Source organism: Larimichthys crocea, unplaced genomic scaffold (assembly GCF_000972845.2).
Source record: "Larimichthys crocea isolate SSNF unplaced genomic scaffold, L_crocea_2.0 scaffold100, whole genome shotgun sequence".
Lineage (NCBI taxonomy): Eukaryota > Metazoa > Chordata > Actinopteri > Sciaenidae > Larimichthys > Larimichthys crocea.
Window position 1 is genome coordinate 671657 of NW_020851384.1, and position 27500 is coordinate 699156.

Consider the following 27500-nt stretch of genomic DNA (forward strand, 5'->3'; position numbering starts at 1 on the left):
ATACCGCAAATGGCGCCTCATCCGGCGACGTGGCAAACACATGCTCAGTGGGGGAGTGGTAAAAGAGCGAGGGAAAAATCTTAACATCGGGTGCTTATGACGCGAATGTTGGAGGTCGCAGTCAATTGGTGCATAGCAGCAGGAGAGGGGATTTTTAAACTGCTCTCACAGCCCAAATTTCACTATACAGACATAAACTCAAATCAGAGTAAAGATGTGGCGTCGCTCATCATGTTACTGCTGAAGCTGTAGACTTATACATTTTGCACTCTTTAGCTCCAGAGGTGTCAGGATCACACCACCCACCTTTTTGCACTAAATTCAACATGTATAGGTTCAGGGGATCTTGATTACCCGCAGGATCAATGAAGAAGCTGCAGTTTGGTCATCCGGTTTCTGTTTGAAGGTGAACATGCAATGCTTTCCTATGACACATTCACTGACAGACACAGCTGTTGTTTGTTGCTTGCTCTGATTGGTCGACTGCACTGGTGTTAATATGTAGCTGGTTTGCCGGGCAAGAAAGTTCATGAGCCCGGTTTGTTAGCAGCGTTTTGTGACTGTGCAACAAATATTTGTTGCAAGCAGCAGGACACTGTGAAAACACTGTGAAGAATAATAAGCAGCGAATCTTGACAATATGTAAATAATGTAGGAGTGTGTCTGACGAATTATTACTGACAACTGCCGCAGCCACGAGACTTCATGGGGAAATGACAGTTGCCAGCAACACCAGGGGTGCTGCCAGTCGAGCAATTTAACTGCGCTTGGCTTCTGGTGTGAGTGACTCGCTGAGAGACACACAGAAAACTCTAAATGAAGCCCTCCACTAGTGACCACTACTGCCAAACGTAGGGTGGTATCAAAAAGCCCAAATGACCGTGAGTCATCCTCATCTGGCGACCATGTGAATGCTGTGATTTCAGGTGTGTGAAGTTAAAAAATGTGGACCTGGGAGAGAGAGAGAGAGAGAGAACGGTTGCCACCGTGCTCCTTTGGGAATTTTCTCACTCTCCAGTTTACATGGGAGTAGATGGGGCGCTGTCGGTGGGGTGATACTGGACCTCGTGGTGCTCGTCCCCAAAAACTAGAAGTCTGCAGCTTTCAGTGAATCGCTGCGTAGCCCACAATTTTCCTACGTTTTTATGAGAAATTATTCGTAGAGTGACATTTGTGGCCACGGAAGCCGTTGCAAATGTTTTTTTTACAAATGTTCTCTCCCCCCACTCTAGCTCTGGAACATTCTTCCAAACACACCCATTGTAAATGTTGGTGTGGTTTTTGGTGATGTTTTGACAAAAACCGTTTGGTGAAACTCTGAGAAAGTCACAGCACCAACATTCCCGGCCGAGCCGGTCGATTTGATACCTTTTTTGGGTTTGTGCGACCAAAACTGAGGGAGGAGTAGCACGCTAATTCCTGTATACGTCAGAATATCAGTATGAACAGTGTCAGACTGTTTCTTGTTTCACAGCGTCACACAAAACTGTGTGTTTTCATCTGTGACACACAAAACACATCAAAACTTTCAAATGAATCACATAAAACATAATTCATTTATAAATTTCAGGAAAATTAATTAAGGCTCATTAATCATTTTCAAAGGACGATTGTAGGAGGATGTATCTAACATTACATGTAACGTTATAAAGCAGAGAAAAGTCACACAGTGCTCCTGCAGGAACAATGATGAATGAGTTCTCCTCATGGAGTCACAACATAATCAAATCATTTGAATAAAAATCTCTTCAAACACTGAAAAAATCAAATGAAGGATTGTAATAATCTAAACAACAGGTTTAATAAACGTAATGAAACGTTGTCAGCAGCACTCGTGATCCACGTTACATTTATTATGTTTCACAACATCTTCATCTTTAAAAACTATTGAAAAAAAATATTTATATGTTTTAGATTTTACACACTAGGAAAATAGACTTCCTAATCAAACACTAATAACAGTAATAAATGTGATGTGTGGAGCTGGGCTCACACACACAGCGTGTAACGAAGCTCTTATTATTATAATGAAACAAACAGTCTTACCTGCTCACAGCTCATAAGGAAGAAAATCAGGAGAAGTTTGAGAGCTCCGACAGACTGAAGTGAGATCAGCTCCACGCTGACCGACACTCTGCTCCTTCATCTCCCTCTCCTCCTCCTCCTCCTCCCCTCCTCTGGCTGATGGAGAGCCTACAGTCCGCCAGCAGCCTCTTCAGCTTTATGATGGGGAAGCCTCACACACACACAGCACCACACACACACACAACACACACACACACACACACACACACAGTAGGGGGAAGAGGAGGAGGAGGGAGGAGAGAATGCGCTGCAGCGCCTCCGGCAGGTCAGAAACAGGAAGAACCGAACATGAAGATGAATGTATATTTAAATATAGTATTGGTATAATATTAAATTAGTAATATGGTCTATAATATTAATATAGTTAGGATATAAATTAAATATGTATTGTTATAATATTAAATATAGTAATATGTTGATAATATTAAATTAGTAGTATAATATAACTAGGTAATATGGTTAAATATCAATATAGTATATGGTTTATAACAGAAATATAGTATATTGGTTAAATTAATAAGTATAGTTAAATTAAATATAGTATATGGTTTAAATAAACTATAGTATATGTTATCCATTAATAGCAGTATATGGTTATTAACTTAAACATCTATTAGGAGTTCTGGATATGTTTGGTGAACACGCTTCATTAAACCTCTGGACGATCTCCAGAAAACTCTCTCATCAAATAAAATCAATTATTTATTAAATCACTGTCACCATTTGTTTTTTTCATGTTTCCAGCTGTTCACTCAGTAATCAGTTTGAATATTTAAATATATTTAACGTGTGAGTGCTCTGATAAAAATTAATTTGTTGAGAAAAAAATTAAATAAAATTGAATTAAATCTATATATATATTTGGCCTCAACACGTTTACTGAGTATGCACACTCTCGTATACTGTCCTGTGTTTGTACGTTTTCTCTCGTTTGTTTTACTTGTACTTTATTCAATTAATCACACAAGCATCTAATGGTACTTTACTTTGGATACTTTTACATAGAGTAGTAAGTAAGTCCCATATAGTATCAAGTATTAGTACTAAATAGTAGTATTAATAGTATAAATAAATATTTAATTTTTATATTTAAATCAACTGGAAGATTTCCAGCAGCACTTGAACGCACCATGAGGAAGCTCACATTTCCAAACGGTTTAAACGCATCATGACTGATGAGTCAAGCCCGCCAAAGGAAACCGGAAGTGCCCTGTTCTATTAAATAAAAGCACAAAGTAAACAAGCGTGGCTGGTTCAATCTTCACTGTGACTGGACGTAGTCCTGTGACGTCCCGCAGACTGTCTAAAATCTGGACGTAGTCTCTCAGATCCGCCAGACTGTCTAAAACGGACGTAGTCTCCGTGACGTCCCACAGACTGTCTAAAACCTGGACGTGTCTCCGTGACGTCCCCCAGACGTCTAAAACCTGGACGTAGTCTCTGTGACGTCCCCACAGACTGTCTAAAACCTGGACGATCTCTGTGACGTCCCCAGGACTGTCTAAAACCTGGACGTAGTCCTTGAGAGTCCCCCACAGACTGTCTAAACCTGGACGTAGTCTCTGAGACGTCCCCACAGACTGTCTAAAACCTGGACGTAGTCTCCCTGACGAATCTAGCAGGACTGTCTAAACCTGGACGTAGTCCTGAGACATCCCCAAACATGTCTAAAACCTGGACGTAGTCTCTGAGACGTCCCACAGACTGTCTAAAACCTGGACGTAGTCTCCGTGACGTCCCGCAGACTGTCTAAAACCTGGACGTCTCTGTGACGTCCCCACAGACTGTCTAAAACCTGGACGTAGTCTCGTGACGTCCCCACGACTGTCAAAACCTGGACGTAGTCTTCGAGATGTCCCCACAGACTGTCTAAAACCTGGACGTAGTCTCCGTGAGTCGTCCCGCAGACTGTCTAAAACCTGGACGTAGTCTCTGTGACGTCTCCACAGACTGTTTAAAACCTGGACGTAGTCTCCGTGACGTCCCTGCAGACTGTCTAAAACCTGGACGTAGTCTCTGAGACGTCCCTGCAGACTGTCTAAACCTGGACGTAGTCTCTGAGACGTCCCCGCAGACTGTCTAAACCTGGACGTTTTTTAAATGAGGATGTTTGATTGTTTCTTTTCTTTTTATATTTTTCGTCAGACTTCAGTAAAAAAAATGAAAGAACAAAACGAAACGTAAAGGCCCCCAAAAATCAACTCTTAATTTGAAGGGCTCAGCCGGAAGAAGTTGGACTACTTCCGGCTGACTTGACAAAATAAGAAAGGTGTGTAAATGCGGAAGTTGTCGTGAAGTTGCAGCAGACGAAGCAACAAGTTGACGTTGAAGTTGTGGAAAGTTTCTTTGTGTCACCTGAACACACCTGAGGTGAGTTTATTTTGAAACATTCAGCTTTTGTCACATTTTTACAGCTAAAAGAACTTCCTGTTTGAGCGCGCGAGTTTGGCAGATTTTAGGCCGAACCGAGCCGAACCGAGCCGAGCCGAACCAGGCTGCGATTATATTCGTGTCAGATTATACTTTTAATTTCTTTAATTCAGAAACGACGTTTAATCCCGGAAACACGTCATCAAATCTTTAACGTCTAATTAAACATCTGTCCCGCGCGTGGACACGAAACCACACACACACACACACACACACACACACACACACACAGTTTAATTAACCATACAGAGCTCGGTCCTGTACCTCAAAGACTTTCAGTGTTTGCTTTGTTCACCTGTCTGTCTGTCCTCTCACCTGTCTGTCTGTCCTCTCACCTGTCTGTCTGTCCTCTCACCTGTCCTCTGACCTGTCTGTCTGTCCTTTCACCTGTCTGTTTGTCCTCTGACCTGTCTGTCTGTCCTTTTACCTGTCTGTCTGTTCTCTGACCTGTCTGTCCTCTCACCTGTCTGTCTGTCCTCTCACCTGTCTGTCTGTCCTCTCACCTGTCCTCTCACCTGTCTGTCTGTCCTCTCACCTGTCTGTCTGTCCTCTCACCTGTCCTCTCACCTGTCTGTCTGTCCTCTCACCTGTCTGTCTGTCCTCTCACCTGTCCTCTCACCTGTCTGTCTGTCCTCTCACCTGTCCTCTCACCTGTCTGTCTGTCCTCTCACCTGTCCTTTCACTTTCACTCTTCATATAAACTCAGTCAAACCTCGGTGACACGCTGACCTCCATGTTTGTAGTCCAAACCTTCGCTAACGTTACAACAACGTTTTATTGTCTCTGAGTGTTTGTTTTGGTCACGTGCTGACGGACGCTCTGCTCTGATTGGTTGGTGACTGATGATGGCAGGTGACGTCATGAACAAACTGTTTTTGAGCCGAGCTTTTATTTTGGTGAGTTCGTGGACAGTCTGACGCCTCACTTCCTGTCTCCTGTGTGTCCTCAGCTCCGTCATGGCGAGTGAAGTGTACGGCTCGACGACGTCGCCCAACCCAAAGGCGTCTTGGTTCATCGGGCCCTCAGAGGTTCTGCTCAAGGCCCGCTTCGGGGTGAAGATCCTGGAAGTGGTGAGTCCATCACAGTTCTGGTCCTGTTGGACCTGGCTGTGTCCTGTGCTGGTCCAGATGTGTCCAACAGAACCTCTGGACTTCTTCAAGGCAAACATGAGCTGGTCTCAGCATCCACGCGACCTCGGGTTGAAGCTCGGCCCGTTGACGGGGAAAATATGTTTGACCATCTTGACTGAAACAGATTCATGCAGGGCTGCTGAGGCCACGCCCCCTACCTGCACAGGTGATTCCTGTACCTGGACCACACTTCAGAGCCCAGAGCATGAATGATTGACAGCTGAGCTCCGTGATGTCACGGCTGTTTGTCCTCGTTAACGCAGAGCTCTGTCTCTGTCCTCGTTAAACTCTGATCGTCCTCCTGATGGTTAATGAGTCAAACTGACACCAACACGTGAACGATGAGCTCACCTGTGTCACCTGTGACGTGTTCATGAACTGATGATGACATCAGATTATTAATTTTTGGATCATACAAGATTTGAAATCAGGCTGTAGCTGCTGTTAGCTCAGTTCGTTAGCTGGGCTGCTGATGTTGATTACACGTTCTCCTGATACTGACACTGAAGTGACTTTTACTTGTAATCGAGTACTTTGAGCGTGTATTTCAGCGTGTATTCAGGGTGTACTAAGGGTGTACTAAGGGTATATTCAGGGTGTACTCAGGGTGTATTCAGCCTGTACTCAGGGTGTACTCAGCGTGTATTCAGGGTCTACTTAGGGTGTATTCAGGGTCTACTTAGGGTGTATTCAGCCTGTACTCAGCGTATATTCAGCCTGTACTCAGGGTGTATTCAGCCTGTATTCAGCGTGTACTCAGGGTGTATTCAGCGTGTACTCAGGGTGTATTCAGGGTCTACTCAGGGTGTACTCAGAGTGTATTCAGCCTGTACTCAGGGTGTATTCAGGGTGTACTCAGGGTGTACTCAGCGTGTACTCAGGGTGTACTCAGGGTGTACTCAGCGTGTATTCAGGATGTATTCAGCGTGTACTCAGGGTGTACTAAGGGTGTATTCAGGGTCTACTAAGGGTGTATTCAGGGTGTACTCAGGGTGTATTCAGCCTGTACTCAGGGTGTATTCAGCCTGTACTCAGCGTGTATTCAGGGTCTACTTAGGGTGTATTCAGGGTCTACTAAGGGTGTATTCAGGGTGTACTCAGGGTGTATTCAGCCTGTACTCAGCGTGTATTCAGGGTCTACTTAGGGTGTATTCAGGGTCTACTAAGGGTGTATTCAGGGTGTACTCAGGGTGTATTCAGCCTGTACTCAGCGTGTATTCAGGGTCTACTTAGGGTGTATTCAGGGTCTACTTAGGGTGTATTCAGAGTGTATTCAGCCTGTACTCAGCGTGTATTCAGCCTGTACTCAGCGTGTATTCAGCCTGTACTCAGGGTGTATTCAGCGTGTACTCAGGGTGTATTCAGCGTGTACTCAGGGTGTATTCAGCCTGTATTCAGCGTGTACTCAGGATGTATTCAGCGTGTACTCAGGGTGTATTCAGGGTCTACTCAGGGTGTACTCAGAGTGTATTCAGCCTGTACTCAGGGTGTATTCAGGGTGTACTCAGGGTGTACTCAGCGTGTACTCAGGGTGTACTCAGGGTGTACTCAGCGTGTATTCAGGATGTATTCAGCGTGTACTCAGGGTGTACTCAGGATGTATTCAGCCTGTACTCAGGGTCTACTCAGGATGTATTCAGCGTGTACTCAGGGTGTACTCAGGGTCTACTCAGGGTGTACTCAGAGTGTATTCAGCCTGTACTCAGGGTGTATTCAGCGTGTACTCAGGGTGTACTCAGCGTGTACTCAGTGTATTCAGTGTGTACTCAGTGTGTATTCAGGGTCTACTCAGGGTGTACTCAGAGTGTACTCAGGGTGTATTCAGCGTGTACTCAGGGTGTACTCAGGGTGTACTCAGGGTGTATTCAGCGTGTACTCAGGGTGTACTCAGCGTGTACTCAGAGTGTATTCAGTGTGTACTCAGCGTGTATTCAGCGTGTACTCAGGGTGTACTCAGCGTGTACTCAGCGTGTACTCAGCGTGTACTCAGCGTGTATTCAGGGTGTATTAGTACTTGTCGTGCAGTGAGTACTTCAGTTGTTCTTCAGTTGCCGTCGGTGTGTCACTTTGTTTTATATCATGTATTCTCTTTAGTCCAGCAGTGATGTGAATGCTGTGCAGGCCGGATGCAGCCTTTGTCCCCCCCGTCCTCCCCCTGTCCCCCCCGTCCTCTGCCGTTAACTGTTGCGACACCGGAGGTCTGCGCTGTGTCTCTGCAGCACTTTCACTTCCATGTGGAAGAGGAAGCTGCACTCAGAGGTCACTCAGGCCTGAGCGTGGATCTGTTATTCTGCTGAGTCATCCATCAGGATCATGACCAGTTACAAACTTCTGATTCACGATAAATGTTTTAGAGTGAAGCGTCCTCAAAATCTGACCAAATCTGGAACACGGGGATTCCTTCACGGCCCCACGAGAGCAGACCTGACAGTTTCTGACAGTCTGTTATGTTTGTGTCAGCGTGGGCCTTCAGAGGAGACCGGGCCTGACTCCATGTGTGGACCTGGAACTGTCTCTGCAGCAGGAGCTGCTGACATGTGGACGTCCTGACCCCCAAAACACACTGCATGCGGAACGGCTGCGTACTGTAATGAAACTCGATCCGCGGTGAACACGGAGTATTTTATTTTGAAAATCAACCGGGGTTTTATTTTGTATTTTGTAGCTGATTTCCGTCCCCGCACGGTCTGCTCTTCACTCTCTTCTCCTCTGCCACTATGTCCATAGAGGCTGCTGAGTCTGGTTACATTGCTAATGCTCGCCCAGCTCCTGTTCTGGCACGACACTGCTAACTCTCCTGTGTGTCTGTCAGGGTGGAGGTGAAGCTCACGAGTCTGGACTGAAGAGGATCACAGTCGTTCCAGTCCATGTTTCAGAATCCACCAGAACCACCAGGCCCGGTTCAGGATCTGCACAGAGCAGCGCGAGCTGACAGGAAGTCACACACAGAAACCGTACAGAGCCAGTGGATTTTCAGAATAAAACTCCCCGCTCCTGAAACGTTTCTGTAACGCTCCTGAAACGTTAGTTTAGTTTTTCTAGTTTTGATGATGTCACGCTGACATCACGCCGTCTGTCTGACCTCGTTTCCCAACCTCCTTCACTTCCTGTCTGGTTTGTTTGGGTGAAGTCTGGTGAACTCGTTTCAAACGTTTCCACAACATAAATGTAACGTTGCATCAATCAGGTCGTTTCTATGACGGCGCTGGCTTCAGGCGCCGTTTCATGGAGACGTTCAGCAGCTCTGTCCTGTTTGTGTCGCGGTCAGACAGTCAGGTGTTCATGAGCTGCAGAGACGTGTCTCACACACACACACACGTTCACACACACACACACACACACACACACACACACACACACGTTCATACACACACACAATGGCTAACAGACTGAGCTAACATGAGCTAACAGACTGAGCTAACAGACCGAGCTAACATTAGCTGACAGCGGCTAACAGACTGAGCTAACAGCAGCTGACAGCGGCTAACAGACTGAGCTAACAGCAGCTAACAGCAGCTAACAGACTGAGCTAACATTACACATCAACACGTCGGTCTGTGTTCATGTATCTATTAAAATTAGCACGCTAACAGACTAGCTTCAGCTGGTGCTGTAATGACAGACTTCCTGCTAAGAGCTAAAGTGCTACTATGAGCTAAGTTAGCGTAGCAGTGGCAGAGCTCCATCGTGGTGGAGTTATTGCTACATCCTTCAGTTTATTTCTGGTGTAACTCCTGGTCTCTGCTCAGCCTGCTAACAGTTAAGTAGCACTTAGCTCGGTTCACCGGCTCCCGTTAAACGTTTTGTTTGGATCGTACTCTCACATGTTCCAGTGTGGGGGTGAGCTGACCTCCTCCCTCCACTTCCTGTTGGCTCAGTGTGGTTCAGGCACGCCCGGCCCGGTCCGACCACAACAGGAACTTTTAATAAAACACAGTGCGTCAGCAGCTGCTTTTACTCAGCTCTCACTCTCTCTGCTCATTGGACAGTTCAGACATTATTTATAGATTTCCAGCTCAGCAGCTGAGGAGATCCACGCTAACTGCTCATTATAGATGAACGATGACGTATTGACGAGCTGCGGCTCCGCTCCCCGTTAGCAGGCTGTAAACCTCTTCTTCTTCCCAGTGGTACAAACACTCACACTCCTCTGGGACAGGCAGCCCGGCTAACAAACTGAGTTAACATTAGCTAGCAGCAGCTAACAAACTGAGCTAACAGTAGCTAACAAACTGAGCTAACAGTAGCTAACAAAGCTAACAGTAGCTAACAAAGCTAACAGTAGTTAACAAACTGAGCTAACAGTAGCTAACAAAGCTAACAGTAGTTAACAAACTGAGCTAACAAAGCTAACAGTAGCTAACAAACTGAGCTAACAATAGTTAAAGCTAACAGTAGCTAACAAACTGAGCTAACAGTAGTTAAAGCTAACAGTAGTTAACAAAGCTAACATGAGCTAACAGTAGCTAACAAAGCTAACAGTAGTTAACAAAGCTAACATGAGCTAACAGTAGCTAACAAAGCTAATAGTAGTTAACAAAGCTAACATGAGCTAACAAACTGAGCTAACAGTAGCTAACAAAGCTAACATGAGCTAACAGTAGCTAACAAACTGAGCTAAAAGTAGCTAACATGAGCTAACAGCATCATCAGTTTAGCGCCTGATGTTCGGCTGACATAAAATGACATCATCGTGTTGAGCAGCTTCCTGTCAGCCTGTGTCTGATGTTGCTGCTGATGCCCATATATGGTCTGACAGGTGTTTCCTGTTTCAGCTGCTGTCCTTCGTGGCCTTCATCCTGGAGGAAGTGGTGAACAGCTGTGTGAGGTGCTCCGCCCTGTACTTCTTCGAGTTTGTGAGCTGCACCGCCTTCCTCTTCACCCTGCTGCTCCTCGTGCTGCTCTCCACCCGCCTGCACACGCGCGTGGGCATCACCTGCTGGCCAAGCCTGGTAAGACTCACCTGTCCAACAGCGACGGCTGTCAGCACGCCGCAGCTCGCGTCCGTCAACCAAAACGTGTCCGTCAGAGCGACGTGGCGATCGATCTGCATGAACATGGGAGCGGATGGAGCCGGCGTCTGAGCTCACAGAGCCGAAACTAAAAGTCTGACGGCGTCGGCAGTCACATGACAGCGAGCGGCACAAGTTAAACTACAGCGCGGCGTTTAAATGATCTGTCAGACTCGTGAGACTGAGAGACGTGTTAACAGGATTTCATGGACGTTTGTGTCTCCATGGACATTCCGTCCATAAGCAGCCAGGTTACATCTTCCCGCTCTTTGCACGCTAATAAAACCAACAGATATTTCAAAATAAAATGAGTTAGAGTTTAATAAGAATAAATAAATGAACAGACAGTTTTCTTTATATTACTCAGACATGAATCTGACTTCAACGTTAACAGAAGAAACTACAAACTGCAGGAGGACGTGTTAGCCTAGCTTAGCATAAACTTGTCCGTCCAATCAAACGACACTTTGATTAATTCTGATAATTAAACTGCATCATCGAGGACTCTGAAGCTCCGTGTTTGTTTGAACATTAAACTGTTTCAGATCAGTCTTCAGATCAGTCTTCAGATCAGTCTTTAGATCAGTCTTCAGTCTTTAGATCAGTCTTCAGTCTTCAGATCAGTCTTCAGATCAGTCTTTAGATCAGTCTTCAGTCTTTAGATCAGTCTTCAGTCTTCAGATCAGTCTTCAGATCAGTCTTTAGATCAGTCTTCAGTCTTTAGATCAGTCTTCAGTCTTCAGATCAGTCTTCAGATCAGTCTTTAGATCAGTCTTCAGTCTTTAGATCAGTCTTCAGTCTTTAGATCAGTCTTCAGTCTTTAGATCAGTCTTCAGATCAGTCTTCAGTCTTTAGATCAGTCTTCAGATCAGTCTTCAGTCTTCAGATCAGTCTTCAGTCTTCAGATCAGTCTTCAGTCTGGTGAACAGAACCGGTTCCAGGACGTCCAGGTGTCGTTAAACGGCTTCATTCACCTGCAGAGAGAGTCAGCAGAGATTAGAGTGTGTGTGTGTGTGTGTGTGTGTGTCTCTGTGTGTGTCTCTGTGTGTGTCTCTGTGTGTGTGTGTGCCTCTGTGTGTGCGTGTGTGTGTGTCTCTGTGTGTGTGTGTGTGTCTGTGTGTGTCTCTGTGTGTGTGTGTGTGTCTCTGTGTGTGTGTCTCTGTGTGTGTGTGTGTGTGTGTGTGTGTGTGTCAGCGATTAGCACTGACGGCTCAGTGTGCACAGAGCAGCTGACAGGAAGTCAGAGAGAGAAGATTTTCAAAATAAAACACTGTGCAAACTTTAAAAAAGACAAAAGGAAACATTCCTGAAACATTCCTGGTGGAGAACCAGACAAACGTCCGAGCCGTGACAGGACGGTCACCTGTAGTGGACGCACCTGTCCAGGTGAGGACAGATGTTAATGAGCTGTTGTCTCGCTGCCTTCGGCGTCTCATTGGTCGGACAGATCTCTCATGGCGGCGACGCGCTGACCTTTGTCTGAGTGATGATGGCGGGCAGGTCGTCCTCTCAAGCTGATTGGCTGTCAACAAAAACATGACGAGGTTAACGACCACGCTGTCGGTGATGATGTCATCGAGTCAAACAGACACTGACCTGCACTGAGCGCTGGAATCAGACCTCGTCCTCCTCGTCCTCCTCATCCTCCGTCCTCCTCCGTCCTCTCAGTCTGAATAAAGGCGTTGGACAGTTCGGGTGCTGCAGGTGTGCTTCATGGCAGCACGTCTCTCAGGTAAGGCGAGGACTTCCACGTCCCTGAGTGTCCTCCATGACAGCTCCACTTCACCCTGGTCTGGGCGCCGCAGTGGAACACCTCCTTGTCTGTGATTGGCTGGCCGCAGGTCTGACACCTCCTGAACAGCTCCATCAGGCTGCGGTTGTAAACCACCGCGCAGTCCGAGTCTTCATCCGACTCCTCGGACGTCGTCGCAGAGTTCAACTCCGGTTCTGAGTCCAACGGGTCGACCGACACCACGATGCAGAAGCTTTCATCTGCCGCCACCGCTGCTGGAGGAGGAGGAGCAGGAGGAGGAGGCTGAGAGGAGGAGCTCACTGCTGCTCCACAGGACGCCTGAAAGGAGACGGACAAAATGAAGACAGGAAACACGTCACAGAGACTACGTCCAGGTTTTAGACAGTCTGCGGGGACGTCACGGAGACTACGTCCAGGTTTTAGACAGTCTTCTTTACTTCCTTATCTAGCAGAATCCAATTTTTTTAGACAAGTTCTGTCAGTGAACGTCCGTATACTTACGTTCCAGGTTTTAATACATTCACTTCGTTGCTTCACTCCATATACTAGTTGCTCATTTCGTTTAAGTGACATCTCTTTCGTTGTTACGTTCACTTATACTACTATCCAATTATTTTTATACATTCCTTCCGTGTTACCTTCCTACCTGGTACATACGTCCCGTTTTATAGCTACAGTCTGCGGGGACGTCTCAGGAGACTAGGTTCAGGTTTTAGACAGTTGCCGGGGCCGTCTCGAGCTATGTCCATTTGGTTAGACAGTACTAGCGAGGACGTCTCGAGACTATGTCCAGGTTTTCGGACAGTCGTGGGAACGCTCTCAGAGACACTACCCCAGTTTTACTGATGTTCTCCTGCGTGGACTCCTCACGATGATACGTCCGATTTTTATACAGTCTGCGGGGGCACTCTTCGGAGACGACGTCCAGGTTTTCAGAATCCTGCGGAGGGACGTCACAGGACTACGTCCAGGTTTTAGCGACGTCCTGCGGTGGACGTCACGGAGACTACGTCCAGGTTTATAGACAGTCTGCGGGGACGTCTCAGAACTACGTCCATGTCTTAGACCGTCTGCGGGGACGTCACAGACGACTACGTCCGGTTTTTAGACATTCTGGGGGACGTCCTGGAGTTCTATGGACGTGTTAAAAAGACACACAGGTGAAATTTAACCCTCACAGGTAATAACCGGATGCTCACCTGTGTTCTGCCCTCTTCGGGGCCGGTGGACGTGTTCCGGGGCTGCGGTCTAAGCGCTCGGTCTCCGGGGAACCGGACGGCACCCGGCCGCTTCTTCAGCGTCTGGTTTGGGCGCTGTGTTGAGGATCTTCGCCCGGAAATCCACTCGTTAGTCCTCCGGGGTGAAGTGGAGGCTGCAGACCCGGACCCGCCGTCACCGGGTCCCCCGGCGGGGTCTTCGTCCAGCCTCGGTTCTGGATCGCTTTGGCCAGGTCCGGCAGCGCTGGGGGTCCCAGTTCGGTTCAAACCGTGAAACACGACGCCCATCGACTTCGCCTCGTCGTTAGCCTTTACACCTCCGGGTAACACAGCAACCTCCACTGCAGTATCACGCCGGACCGGAGTAGTAAGGCCAGACACCCGGACAGGATACGAAGTAACAGAGTAACACGTATGATTAAACGAATTACTCACTGACATGTAGTAACGAGTACGCCGAAGCTATCGATTATCCGATATCGCAGCTCAGCAGCTTCTTACTCTTCTGCGGATTCGTGGTGACCATTCCGGCAGCTGTAGTAAACGCTCGCTTCGCGAAGGGCTGCCCCTAGTGGGTGGAATGTTTAAGTCAATGGCGGGAAAAACAACCCAAATGCTTGTCTGACTATATATATATATATATATTTATATTACTATACTTTACTCTATATATACTATATATTATATACAAAGACATCAAAGAAAGAAGAGACAGCGCACCGTCCTGATGCGCAAAATACGTTAAACCGTTCCCCCATATTGGATGTGGCAGGATCTGGCCCGTAAACTAATAACAGGAACTGGACTGAACTTCATAAAGCGCCTTCTACAAGGTTCTTTCCGGTTCTGTCTCATTCTCCACCATCTCATCACACACTAATATATCTGGGAAACAAACAGGCACCAAAAACAACGTATGTAACTTTTAAAGTGATGATTATAAATGTTTACTCCTTATGTAAGCACCAAACCAACGTATGTATTTTTCTAATGCTGAGTGTTTACAGCTACTAATGTGTGTAACACTGTTACTGTGATGATAAATATTGAAATATTTATATTTAACATTTAATCTGTGTCTATAATAACCAGATCCTGAAATGTGGATGTGAGATGAGGGTTTCTGAATAAAGAGCACTAACGTGTACATGTAACTGATTTAGATTCATTGTTTTTATATTAACGTTGATGAACCTCTCTCTCTTTCCTTCTTCTCCTCCTCTTCCTCCTCTTCCTCAGGACTTTGTGTACACAGCTGTGATCGGCGTGGTGTTCTCCATCGCCTCCATCGTTTTTGCTTCAGACAACAGCAACACGATGATGGAGAGAAGTGCTGTGGTAAGACACCTCCTCCTTCCTTTCATATCTCCTTTCCTTTTCCTGCCTCCTTCTTTTCTCCTGTACGTCTCCTTTCCTTTTTATGTCTCGTCTTTCCTTCCTTTCCTTTCCTTTCCTTTCCTTTCCTTTCCTTTCCTTCCTTTCCTTTCCTTTCCTTTCCTTCCTTTCCCTTGCTCCCTTCAGCCTTCTTTCCTTTCCTTCCTTTCCTCTGTTCTGTCCTTCCTCCTTCCCTTCCTCTCTCATTGTGTCGTCTCCTCTTCCAGGTGTTTGGTTTCTTGGCGTCAGCGCTGTTCTTCGTCGACGTCGGCCTCTTCGTGAAGGATCACGGCTTTCCCTTTAGGAGAGACGGGAAGTCACAGTCCAGTAACGGCGTCCCGGCGGCGGCGGCGGGAGGGGCGGTGCCAGCGAACAGCGCTGAGGAGGAGAAACTGACCCAGCCGGCCAATGGCCAGCCAGAGTAAGAGTGTTTGAGGTGACGTGTGTGCGCACTGTTCCTTTAAGACCACGCTGAGCTTCAGCGAGCGCCGCTCACATGACGTCCATTTTTAAACCCTGTTTTTAGTCGTTACACCGCTGAGGACGCTCTGCGATCACCAATAATCAATCATCCAATCATGAACCAATCAGAGCGCAGAGCGTCCATCAGGACGTGACCAACACAAACGCTCAGAGACACTAAAACTACAGAACCACTAACTGCAACACGTCCGTCTGTACCTGTGTACTGAACATCTGAACTCTGCCCACGATAAATCAACAAATCAGTTAATCAATAAATCAATGAATCAGTGATCGACTCGGAGGTTGATGGTTCCCAAACTGAGGCTCCGGACACCCTGCGGGGTCAGAAATGATGTAACGAGTCGCAAAATTCAACAAATGGCTCAAACAAACCACCTGTGACCACGCCCACCTGCCAATCAACGCGTTTTTCTTTTTAAACATTAAGCGCCAAACGTTTCCCATGATCCTTTGCCAAAAGCTCGTTCAGCTCGATGGCTGACCTCCGACCTCTGACCTCCCCACGGACCAATCGGGTCGCGTCCTTTTTCCTGAAGCTGGATTTAATGTTTTGTCGTTTCACGTCCTTCGACTTGTGCAGACGTTGTTTTACTTCATTTGATCATTTAATTTGAAAGGATCATTCCTGGCTCCGCTTCCTGTTCTGCTGATTTTAACACTCGTCTTTAATCACTTTTGTATTTTTGATGTTTTTATGAAGGAAATTTCTCTTTTTATAAAATCTGCCTGAACATGAACCATCCTGAGAAAAACCATCGATCAGCTGATTAGTATTTCCTGTCTGGATTTTAATGATTTCAAATTAAAACGTGTAATAATTTTAGATTTTTATTTGACAGTTTGTGTGTCTGACTTTAACGTCCTTCAGTTCATTTTGAAACGATGTTTTTCTTCTTCATTTTGACGGTTATGCCCGGAAACAGAAGCGGACTGCAAGTTTGAAGGAAACAAACAAACAGGACTTCTTTAATTAGTTCTCTTCGTACGTGTTTCAAAGTATTTGATGAGTGGTCACATATTTCAGAATCTGAACCAAAACAACCCAAGCAGAAGCAGTGACGTCCTAAACGTGACGCACAATCTTAATTTTGATGCATTAATAATGTTTGAAATATTAATTTGAATGTTTGACACTTCTTGGTTCTGTCTGCCGGTGACAAAAGTTCAAATATTTTTTTAAACATTTCTGATGATGGACGAAGAAATCAGTTTTTATATTCTTTAATTTAGTTTTGGCACTTTTCCCATACAGACAAAGACAATCACACATTAATCATTAAATACACTGGAAACATTAAAAATAAGATTTATTTCTTCTTTATGCCAGTCAGACGATCCAGAAATCTGTTTTTATGTCAACACGATGAACTTAAATTCTTCAGGACCAAGTTTATTTTTGATGTTTTTTTGTAAGATGTGTTTCCATGATTCTGCTCTGTGCTTGTAAAATAAATGAGTTACTGTTTGACATGATCTTTGTATTATTCTGTCATTTAATTAAAAAAAAATTCCAGTACATAAACATGCTGAGTGTTTCTTTTCAAATGTAACCACAGGTCAGTTTGACAGAAGACTTTGTTTTGCTTTGTTTTCTCGTTAACGGGATAATTAACTGGAGGTAATGGCCGCTCTCAGCCTCCGTACTCGGAGTACATCTTGTACTTTTACCTTCACTCCATTTATCTGGCTGTAAAACATTGAGTATTTGCTCCAGCAGTGCACGTGGACACAGTTTTACTGTTGTATTAATTAAACCTGTTATTGTGTTTTAATTCTAATGAGTGAAGCTCTGAAAATAAAAATGGTGAAACAGCGCCCCTCTTCATTCTAACGGCGCTCGGTGTGGCCAAAGACGGTATTACACCCTGACAGCGATCTGCCAGAGAAGCGGGAGCTAATTAATTAATTAATTAATTAATTAATTAAAACTCGGCAGATGTAACAAAATGTCTGCAGGCAGACAGACAGATAAACAGACAGACAGACACGCAGACCGGCAGTTAAACAGACAGACAGTTAAACAGACAGGCAGTTACACAGACAGACAGTTAAACAGACAGACAGACAGACACGCAGACCGGCAGTTACACAGACAGGCAGTTAAACAGACAGACAGTTAAACAGACAGACAGTTAAACAGACAGACAGACAGGCAGTTAAACAGACAGACAGTTAAACAGACAGACAGGCAGGCAGTTAAACAGACAGACAGTTAAACAGACAGACAGACAGGCAGTTAAACAGACAGACAGTTCTCTGAAGCGGCTCGTTCAGCATGGCGGGAAAAGTTCATAAACAAACAAGATGGCGTCACAGCGGGACGTTACAGGACATCACGGAGTTCACCTTCATGAAGAAGACTGAGTAAAACACCTGTCTGTCTGTACCTGTACCTGTCTGTGTGTACCTGTCTGTCTGTACCTGTACCTGTCTGTGTGTACCTGTACCTGTCTGTGTCTACCTGTCTGTGTGTACCTGTACCTGTCTGTGTGTACCTGTCTGTCTGTACCTGTACCTGTCTGTGTGTACCTGTACCTGTCTGTGTCTACCTGTCTGTGTGTACCTGTACCTGTCTGTGTCTACCTGTCTGTGTCTACCCCTGTCTTGTAACCTGTACCGGTCTGTGTGGTACCTGTCTGGTGTGGAACCTGCTACCTGTACCTGTCTGTGTCTACCTGTCTGTGTCTACCTGTACCTGTCTGTCTGTACCTGTCTGTGTCTGTACCTGTCTGTGTGTACCTGTACCTGTCTGTCTGTACCTGCCTGTACCTGTCTGTCTGTACCTGTCTGTGTCATGTACCTGTCTGTGTCAGTGTCTGTCTGTCTCCTGTACCTGTCTGTCTCCTGTACCTGTCTGTGTCAGTGTCTGTCTGTCTCCTGTACCTGTCTGTCTCATGTACCTGTCTGTGTCTGTGTGTGTACCTGTCTGTCTCATGTACCTGTCTGTGTCTGTGTGTGTACCTGTCTGTCTCATGTACCTGTCTGTGTCTGTGTCTGTGTGTGTACCTGTCTGTCTCATGTACCTGTTTGTGTGTGCACCTGTCTGTCTCATGTACCTGTCTGTCTGTCTGTCTGTCTCATGTACCTGTCTGTGTGTACCTGTCTGTCTGTCTGTCTGTCTGTCTGTCTCATGTACCTGTCTGTGTGTACCTGTACCTGTCTGTGTGTACCTGTCTGTCTGTCTGTCTGTCTCATGTACCTGTCTGTGTTAATAACCAGATGGTGTAGAGCAGCAGTTCATCTCCATGAAGGAAACTTAACCTCCTTCCCAAAACCTGCTGTAAAAATAGAATATTAATATTTTTTCTACTTTAATATTACGTGTCCACTGCATGTTTGCTGCAATGATTAGTCCATTGATCACTTTTAAATATATCGTCATCATCTCTACTAAATCTTTTCTAGATGAACGCTACTCAAGAAACTGATCAACATAGGAAATCCATGATGAGAATAATCACACACATCTACATCAACATGTTCTAAACTTTAGAAAATAAATGAAGTTTATTATCAGCTTGAAACCAGTTGAGTCAAAGAGCCTCAGAGATGGAAACAGACATGAATACAATAAACACACACAAGCTCCGACCACCAGGTGGAGCTGTAACGTCCAGTTAGTCCTAAAGAGCAATGTTTCTCAAACTGTTAAACAAAAGTTTTGAAATATGAAATATGTCTGACTGTAATAATAATAATATTTATTAAAGTGGCATTCAGTCACCTGACATCATAAAACCATTAAAACATTTAGAAACATGAAGCATGAACAAATGAACAGAGCTGTTTTCAGTCCAGTGTACGGCTGTGAGGCGCGGCGCCATCAGGCCTGTGGAAAGTTAACAGCTTTCAGAAACAGGAAGAGGAAATGACATCATCAGCTTTTAATAACAGAAATGTTCCTGTCACTGTCAACTTCCTCTAACGAGCAAATTAAAGGTCCAACATGTCACATTTAGGAGGAATATAATGTTCATAACTCTGTTTTATCACCTGAAAATAACGATAGGGAGGGTGAAGTGAGGGATATTCATGTGGACTCACCTGTCGTCCTTCAGCTCTGTGCTGCTGTTCTCCTGCACAGTCCTCTGTAAAGACGTAAGACCACATGATGAAGACCAGACTGATAAAGAACTGTAACTGTTCTCAACATGTTTCATGTGTGCATCACAGAGACTACGTCCAGGTTTTAGACAGTCTGCAGGGACGTCACGGAGACTACGTCCAGGTTTTAGACAGTCTGCGGGGACGTCATGGAGACTATGTCCAGGACAGTCTTTGAGGGTTAGCATGGTTGATGTTTGGCTGTTAGCAGTAATGTAATCAGAGTAAATACTCGAGTACAGCTGGACGGTGCTTTCTTTTGGTTTTTGGTTCTCGTCGGTCAAACTTACGTTTTGATGGTGACGGCTGCCATGACGACGATGAGCACAGTGTGCAGACTGAAGAGAATCACACGAATAAGCAGCATCGTGTCGACGCTCTGACCTGTGAAACAGACAGACGTCATCAAACGCCTCCGTGAGGTCAAAGGTCGTGTCACATGACTACAGACGATCAAACCGACCTCTGTCTTCAGGCTCCACGTGCAGCCTGTACGGCTGAGAACGCCTGTCGGCACCCATCTTCACACTGCAGGTGTAGTTCCCAGAATCCTTTGCAGTCAAAGAGCTGAGCCGAAGGGCGGGGCCGGTCTCTGAGAGGGCGTGGCCATCTTTCATCCAGGTGACCTCCAGTTGGTGGAAAGTGCAGCGAGCAGTGCAGGACAGAGTGACAGCTTCACCTGCCCTGAAGTCTGCTGTGGAGCTGGTAACGTTCACCTGAACATCGTCTGGAACACATCGCCGTGATTCAGACTCACTAGAACACTAGTGAACATGATGCTTGTGTATTAGAGCTGTACTTACCAGTGACAGTGACTTCCACTCCTGATCGTTCAGTAAAATGTCCTTTCTTGTGCTCAGCTTCCATTCTGAATCGAAACGTCGTGCTGTCTTCCATCTGTATATCTGTGATCTGTAACGTGCAGCTTCCCGTCATGTCTCCGAGGTATTTGTAACGAGGGTCGTTGTTCGTTGAGTCACTGTCGTACACAGACGGGGTTGAGACATGACAAATCAAATGGTTCTGACACCAGCGGACTCTGACGATCTTTGTAGAAACCTCTTTTCCATCCAGTTCGTAGGACTCATATGGTTCAAAGGTGCAGGGGAGGGTGACGGTCGACCCCTTCACAGCACAAACAGGAGGTGGATACTTCACATGTAGACCCACAGCACCTGGAACACGATGATGATGTCAGACTTTTACAGAGCGAGTACACTGATGATTGACAGGAAGGGTCTTACCAGCCAGCATCAGCAGGACGCCACAGAGGATCTTTCTGTCCCAAACGGCCATCCTTACTGCCTCAATGTTGGATCAGAGTCCCCCCGACACACTGACACTGTGAAACTGTCAGACTGAGAAGGTGTGACGTGTTCTTGTGGTTACCATGTGACTTCCTCTTTTCCTTTCCAGGAAATGTTGTGCTGTCAGAGCCAATCAGAGCTTCAGATAATGTTGAGAAATCAGCTGTGTTGTCACCATTTTAGAACAGAAGTGATGCCATCAAATGAAGATGGACAGACGTCCACGTCCACACTCAGTAGTCCCGCCTCCATGCTCAGAGATCACATCTCTCCCATTCTGGCTTCCTTGCATTGGCTCCCTGTTAAATCTAGAATAGAATTTAAATTCTTCTCCTTACTTACAAAGCTCTTCATGGTCAGGCACCATCATATCTAAAAGAGCTCATAGTACCTTACTACCCCTCTAGAACACTGCGCTCTCAGGATGCTGGGTTCCTTGTGGTTCCTATAGTTTCCAAAAGTAGATTGGGAGCCAGAGCTTTCAGCTATCAGGCTCCTCTTCTGTGGAACAAACTACCATTCTGGGTTCAGGAGGCAGACACGGTCAACACCTTTAAGAATAGACTGAAGACTTTCCTCTTTGATAGAGCTTATAGTTAGTGCTGGCTCAGGTCATCCCTTAGTGATGCTGCCATAGGATTAGACTGCCGGGGGACTCTGTCTGTCTCTTTCAGGGTTATGCCTAGCCAGGCACGGTATTGGTTGAAGATGCAGTCACATCTCCCTTTACTGAAAACTCTCTCTCTCTCTCTCTCTCTCTCTCCATCTGTAAACCTTCATGTCTCATTAATCATGTCACTAACTAAACTTCTTCCCTGGAGTTTCTGTCTCTGTCGTCCAGCAGGTTCTCGTGGATTGTGGCTGCTGCTGTGGTCCTGCATGACGTCCACTACACATATTACTACTGTAGGGATCCCTCCTCTGTGGCTCTTCCTGAGGTTTCTTCCACCTTTTTTCCCTGTTAAAGGTTTTTGTGGACAAGTTTTTCCTCACTGGAACCGAGGGTCTAAGGACAGAGGGTGTCACTCCCTGTACAGATTGGAAAGCCTCAGAGGAAAATGGACTTTGTGACTTTGGGCTGTACAAATAAAATCTGATCTGATTTGATTTAATGCTGCAGGTGTGATTGATCGACCTTCAGACTTCCTTCGTTGATCGATGATTTGCCGGTTGACCTTTGACCTTCATCAGCGATGGTGTACACGGTAGCTGAGACGGCTTCAGTGAGCTGGAGTAAAAATAACAGACGTCACGCTGAGCGCTAACCCTCATCATCAGAGATCCTCTCGTCCAATCAGAGTGCTTCACGGCTCGCCGCCTGCCTCCTGAGTTGTGGTCGAGGACTCCTGGTTCCACTGAGACGGACAGACGAGGACGGAGAAGAGGAGGAAGAGGAGGAAGGAGGGCTGAAGGCTGCTCCTCCTCACGGTGACTCAGCAGGTCTGCAGCTTTATAAAGAGCCGGCGATGCTCGGTCCGTCACCACGGAGACGATGGCCTGGCTGCTCCGCATCACCTGCATCCTGGTCTGCTGCCTGGAGCTGCTGCAGGGCAAAGCTTCAGGTAAACACACCTGAACCTGTCTCAGTTTGATTTGTTGGACGATCCTCATGGTCTCGTGTTGTTCTCAAACTTCAGTCTCTGTGTCTGAACGTTTACTCATCAATGACTGACGGTCAGTCATTGATGAGTAAACGTTCAGTTAGTTCTTTATATATTTATTAGGGATATGATTCCTGTGATCGGAGCATCCCTGGTATTTGTATATTTATATATATTTAAGTAACGTCTGGTGGTGTGTGTTGATGCTGCTCTGTGAAAGCTGTGTGTGGAAACATGCCGCGCTCCGTCTGAGATGACGTGTTTTATTAACTCTGAATTCAGTTTCCCGTCGATGTTTACTCAGCAGAAATGTTTGAGAGTTGCCATTACTTAATGTTTTCTCTGAGCGCAGGGTGACATCATCAACACGTTTTTATGGTTTATCAGGAAGTGACAGAAATACCATGAAGGACATCTGAACACAAGACGTGCAGAGGATTAACATATGTTTATGTTAGAGTAACACATGAACAGAATATGTTGAATTTCAATGAAACAAACGTTTGACTTTTTCCTGTCTGTTTAGACTTTCGACATCGATCTCAGGTTTGGTCACTTCTTTGCCAAGTGAGACTAATTAACATTTCACTTGAGCAGGTTGTTAAGCAACATCATTAAGCAAGTCACAGGTTTCAGGCCAAGAAGCTGTCTGCAGATGGGAGGTGTGAAATAGTGCAGTATCTTTGAGAAGGTATGAAAACACCGAAGATTCAGAGAGACGATCGTACCGTGAGAAGGTCTGAGTCTGTTCATCGCATTAAGAGAGCAGCTGTGAAAGCCTGCGAGGATGAAGCTCTATGATAGAAACGACTGCAGACGGGATGATGATCAGTGTCCTGCGACACTGGATGGTCCGGACCCAGATCGTCCAGAGTTCTGGACGGTCGGCAGAGTTTAGCACAGATTTCTGTTTTCAATCCTTTAGAAACTCCTGTAGTGTTTTTAAACTCTCCAAAGAATGTCAATGTTAATAATGTTGTTTAATGAAATCCAGATTACAGTGTGATGACAAACAGCATATGCATAATGTTTGGAACACAGTGTAGTTATTGTTTCTTATTGTTTGTTGATGAGGTCACTGTTTGTTGATGATGTCACTGTTTGTTGATGATGTCACAGTTTGTTGATGATGTCACTGTTGATGATGTCACTGTTGATGATGTCACTGTGTCAGAGTACCAGCTGGAGTCAGAGAGCCTGAGTCAATGTGAGTTGCTAAGGGGCGTGGCTGTTGCCAAGCAGAGCGGTGACGTCCCTCAGTGTACGGAGGACGGCAGGTTCAGGTATGACAGGTGTCCGTCATGTGAAACCGAAACATGTTTGAATCCAAACTGACTCATCCTCACGTCACATGACTGTGTGTGTGTGTGTGTGTGTGTGTGTGTGTAGGCCCGTGCAGTGCAGTGGGCGGGGTCACGAGTGTTGGTGTGTCGATGCTGAAGGTCAGGAGGTCGCCGGGACTCGAACCAACAGCTCTGCTCCTCACTGTGAGTCACATGTTTGATGATGTCACAGGTCACATGTTTGATGATGTCACAGGTCACATGTTTGATGATGTCACAGGTCGGCACCTCAGCTATTGGCTGGTCTGTGTCAGGTGACCCATGTGGTTAGCTTTGTTAGCTCAGTTAGCTCTGACAACCAGCAGCTGTACAATATTTACAAGATGTAACTGTCTGTCTGCCTGTCTCTCTCTCTACCTGTCTGTCTGTCTGTCTGTCTGTCTGTCTGTCTCTCTACCTGTCTGTCTGTCTGTCTGTCTGCCTGTCTCTCTACCTGTCTACCTGTCTGTCTGTCTGTCTGTCTGCCTGTCTCTCTACCTGTCTGTCTGTCTGTCTGTCTGTCTGTCTGTCTGTCTCTCTACCTGTCTGTCTCTCTCTCTACCTGTCTGTCTGTCTGTCTGTCTGTCTCTCTACCTGTCTGTCTGTCTCTCTCTCTACCTGTCTGTCTGTCTGTCTCTCTCTCTGTCTGTCTGTCTCTCTACCTGTCTGTCTGTCTGTCTCTCTACCTGTCTGTCTCAGGTGCGTCTCCCTGCCGTCTTCAGTCCGTCCTGCGGTGTTCTCTGTCTGGACTCTTTGAGTCGGTCCAGTGTGACTCCAGCAGGGGGCAGTGTTGGTGTGTGGATCAGGACGGCATGGAGCTGTACGGAACCAGACAGAGCGGGTCGCCTCTGCGCTGTACGTCCACGTGCTGCTCATACCAATGATATGTGTGTACTGTATAAGAGGGTCCGACCCTGTCCTGAGACAGGTGAACTCTCCTCTGATTGGTTGTTGGTCGCCTGACCTGTGCAGGTCCTGGCAGCTGTGAGGTGAGGTCACGGCGCCTCCTCCACGCCTCCGCGTCTCACTCTCCTCCTCAGTGCGCCGAAGACGGGAGCTTCCTTCCTGTTCAGTGTCGCTTCATCAACATGACGGACAGAACCGAGGTGGACCTGCTGCACGCCTTCAACAGGTGACCTGCCTACCTGTCTGTCTGCCTGTCTGTCTGCCTTCCACAGGTGACTCACCTGTGTGTGTGTTTGTGTTGTCTCAGGTTCCCAGAATCCTTTGAGACGTTCAGCAGCTTCAGAAAGTTCTTCCCGACAGTTTCCTCCTTCTGTTTCTGTTCAGACAGCCGAGGCCGCGAGCTGGACAACACAGGTACACACACACACACACACACACACACACACACACACACAGAGATGAAGATGACGACGATGATGATTGTTCATGATGAAGGTGTGTGCTTCCTGTCCAGGTGTGGAGCTCCTCCTGTCTCAGGTGTACGACTCGGCGTTCTCCAGTCTTCAGTCCACTCGCTCCGTCTCTCAGACCAACATCTACAGAGTCTTACAGAGGAGGATGCTGGGAGTCCGCCTCGCCGTCACCGGACACTTCAGATGTAAACACACACAGTTCAACGCAACCAGTTTAAACTGGTTACAATGTGAACCAGTTTAAACTGGTTTTCTAAGACTTACACTAACTGAGTGTTCCTGAACACTGTCCCCATACTGATTATTCTGACGTATTACAGGAAGTTCAGTGTGACTCCTCCCACAGTTTTTGGTCGCACAAACACAAACAGTGTGACTCCTCCCACAGTTTTTGGTCGCACAAACACAAAAAAGGTCTCAAAACGACCGGCTCAGCCGGGAATAGTGTGCTGTGACTTTTCTAAGAGTTTCACCAAACGGTTTTACCAAAAATCACCAAAAACCAAACCAACATTTACAATGGGTGTGTATTGGTAGAATGTTCCAGAGCTAGAGTGGAGAGGGAGAGAAACATTTGTCCAAAAATACATTTGCAAACGGCTCTCGTGGCCACAAATGTCACTCTACAGAAATAATTTCTACATAGAAACGTAGGAAAATTCGTGGGCTACGCAGCGATATCACTGCTGAAGCTGTCAGACTTATAGTTTTGGCGGGAGATGCACTGATGCGCCAGGATCACCCACCGACAGCCCCATCTACTCCCATGTAAACTGGAGAGGAGAAATTCCCCAAAGGAGCACGGGGCACCTGTTCTTTCTCTCTCTCCCCAGGTCACATTTTTTAACTTCACACACTGAAATTCAGCATTCACATGGTCGACAAGATGAGGATGCTCACGGTCATTTGGGCTTTTTGATACCACCTACCGTTTGGCATTAGTGTCCACTAGTTGGAGGGGCTTCATTTAGAGATTTTCTGTGTCTCTCAGCAGTCACTCACACACAGACAGAGCACAGCTGCAGTTAATTGCTCTGACCTGCAGCTGACCCTGGTTGCTCGGCAACCTCAAGCTGCCTTTGACTGACTTTATTGAGTCTCTGTGCTGCTGCAGTGTCAGTAATAATGTCTGTCAGACACATAAACTTTTTAGTTTACACTTAATTTATCACATTATATTTATTTATAAAGTAAATAAATCACAGTCTCTAGATTAAACCGGTTTAAACCAGTAACAGTGATGGGATGTCGTTTGTCAAACTGGTTTGAAGACACTTGTTACAGTGTGAATGGTTGTTTGCAGGTGTAAACATTTAGATTCTTTATGTTAAACCGGTTTAGACTTGTTTAAATTTGTCAGGAAGACACACGTTAGATTAAAGTCTGGACTGGAGTTTAAACCAGTTGTCAGACTGGTTTAAACTGCCTTATTAATCCTTCAGGGATTAATACAGTATTTCTAATTCTAACTAATTCTAATTCTAAAGTGTCGGTACCATGTGGAACAGCTTGGCCCGGTTTGAACAGAACCTGCTGGACTCTCTCGTCTCTTTGTCAGGTCCGTCTCCCTGTGAGGAGGAGCGGCGGGCGGCGATGGAGGCGTCCAGTGTTTTCATCCCGTCCTGTGAGACCAGAGGGTCCTTCACCTCCAGACAGTGCCAGCAGGGGGGGCAGTGCTGGTGTGTCGATCCCACAGGGAGGGAGCTTCCTGGGACACGTCAGCACGGAGACTCCCTGGTCTGCGGTGAGTATGATGGAGGAGTTTCTTTACAGGTTTGCGTCCTCTGAAGGTAAAAACGTGTTTTGATTTGATGTTTTTGATTGGCTCTCTCGCCTCTGCCTTGTCCAGGTTCTGGTCCTGTTGACTGTCTCTCTCAGCGCCGCCTGGCTCTGTCCCGCCTCTTCTCTGGTCCTGTTGATCCTCCTAACCGGGCCTCCTCCGGCACGTCTCCCTCCTCCAGTCTCTCCCTTGTCCGGCCTCTTAAGGATCTCCTGCCGGTGGAGGCGGACCCGATCTCCTTCCTGTCTCACCTGGTTGAAGTCCTCCATGGTCTCTTCCCCTCGGTGGGCGGGGCTCTGCAGGCCCTGGCCCGCTCCTCCCCTCGTCGCCTCCAGGAGAACCTGTTTGGAGGGAAGTTCCTGAAGAACGCTGCCTCCTTTAACTTCAGCGGGGCGGTGGGACAGCGAGGAGCCCTCGGCCTGGACCGCCTCTCCTCTCAGACCGCCAGCCTCCAGAAGAACCGGGAGCTGGTCCAGTCTGTCAGCAGAGCTCTGGAGGACCCCGCCTTCCTGTCCGCCCT

General features: G+C 46.6%; 4 protein-coding genes and 1 non-coding gene across 8 annotated transcripts in view; 2 read left to right on the forward strand and 3 right to left on the reverse strand.

The window, feature by feature from the left end:
* The window catches only part of cpne4a (copine IVa), a 37432-nt gene extending 35250 nt beyond the window's left edge, over window positions 1-2182 (reverse strand). Inside the window, exon 1 of the mRNA XM_027275361.1 lies at window positions 2047-2182. The gene's annotated coding sequence lies outside the window, so the exon portion shown is untranslated. The remainder of the gene's footprint in view (window positions 1-2046) is intronic.
* A 2150-nt stretch (window positions 2183-4332) lies between these two features.
* Window positions 4333-17005, forward strand: cmtm6 (CKLF-like MARVEL transmembrane domain containing 6). Its single transcript, XM_010752856.3, has 5 exons — window positions 4333-4455; window positions 5465-5585; window positions 10421-10597; window positions 14867-14965; window positions 15229-17005. Exons 2-5 carry the CDS (start codon window positions 5472-5474, stop codon window positions 15424-15426), a joined length of 588 nt encoding a protein of 195 aa, XP_010751158.1. The 5' UTR covers window positions 4333-4455; window positions 5465-5471; the 3' UTR covers window positions 15427-17005.
* Window positions 11477-13665, reverse strand: LOC104936767 (uncharacterized). Of its 3 annotated transcripts, none has more exons than XR_003461724.1 (3): window positions 12254-12834; window positions 12021-12179; window positions 11477-11631 (listed from the first exon to the last, which is right to left on the reverse strand). It is a non-coding gene; the product is annotated as an uncharacterized LOC104936767 (transcript). The 3 variants fall into 3 exon arrangements; XR_003461725.1 differs by having other exon boundaries at window positions 11479-11631; window positions 12036-12179; XR_003461723.1 differs by adding an exon at window positions 13610-13665 and having other exon boundaries at window positions 11480-12179; window positions 12254-12728.
* Window positions 17006-17689: 684 nt separating the features above from the next.
* Window positions 17690-27500, forward strand: part of tg (thyroglobulin) — a 21646-nt gene continuing 11835 nt past the window's right edge. The window contains exons 1-10 of the mRNA XM_019268463.2: window positions 17690-17851; window positions 22019-22460; window positions 23674-23782; window positions 23889-23986; window positions 24521-24676; window positions 24794-24953; window positions 25035-25141; window positions 25242-25385; window positions 26759-26944; window positions 27050-27500. The exon at window positions 27050-27500 is cut by the window's right edge and continues 46 nt beyond it. Coding sequence (XP_019124008.2) covers window positions 22391-22460; window positions 23674-23782; window positions 23889-23986; window positions 24521-24676; window positions 24794-24953; window positions 25035-25141; window positions 25242-25385; window positions 26759-26944; window positions 27050-27500 — 1481 coding nt within the window. The 5' untranslated portion in view covers window positions 17690-17851; window positions 22019-22390. The remainder of the gene's footprint in view (window positions 17852-22018; window positions 22461-23673; window positions 23783-23888; window positions 23987-24520; window positions 24677-24793; window positions 24954-25034; window positions 25142-25241; window positions 25386-26758; window positions 26945-27049) is intronic.
* LOC104936769 (uncharacterized) lies at window positions 18966-20992 on the reverse strand. Of its 2 annotated transcripts, none has more exons than XM_019268528.2 (6): window positions 20836-20992; window positions 20395-20766; window positions 20055-20318; window positions 19882-19975; window positions 19532-19575; window positions 18966-19270 (listed from the first exon to the last, which is right to left on the reverse strand). In XM_019268528.2, exons 1-5 carry the CDS (start codon window positions 20885-20887, stop codon window positions 19542-19544), a joined length of 816 nt encoding a protein of 271 aa, XP_019124073.2. In that variant the 5' UTR covers window positions 20888-20992; the 3' UTR covers window positions 18966-19270; window positions 19532-19541. The 2 variants fall into 2 exon arrangements, with proteins under 2 accessions (XP_019124073.2, XP_019124068.2); XM_019268523.2 differs by having other exon boundaries at window positions 18966-19316.

Bases quoted from the DNA above. Each gene is read 5' to 3' on its own strand.
- cmtm6 (XM_010752856.3), top strand. From the start codon at position 5,472: ATGGCGAGTGAAGTGTACGGCTCGACGACGTCGCCCAACCCAAAGGCG. The intron at 5,586-10,420 runs GTGAGTCCATCA...TTCCTGTTTCAG, and splicing joins GGGTGAAGATCCTGGAAGTG to CTGCTGTCCTTCGTGGCCTT. The intron at 10,598-14,866 runs GTAAGACTCACC...CCTCTTCCTCAG, and splicing joins TCACCTGCTGGCCAAGCCTG to GACTTTGTGTACACAGCTGT.
- LOC104936769 (XM_019268528.2), bottom strand. From the start codon at position 20,887: ATGGCCGTTTGGGACAGAAAGATCCTCTGTGGCGTCCTGCTGATGCTG. The intron at 19,976-20,054 runs GTCGGTTTGATC...TCTGTTTCACAG, and splicing joins CGTGGAGCCTGAAGACAGAG to GTCAGAGCGTCGACACGATG. The intron at 19,576-19,881 runs GTAAGTTTGACC...ACGTCTTTACAG, and splicing joins GCAGCCGTCACCATCAAAAC to AGGACTGTGCAGGAGAACAG.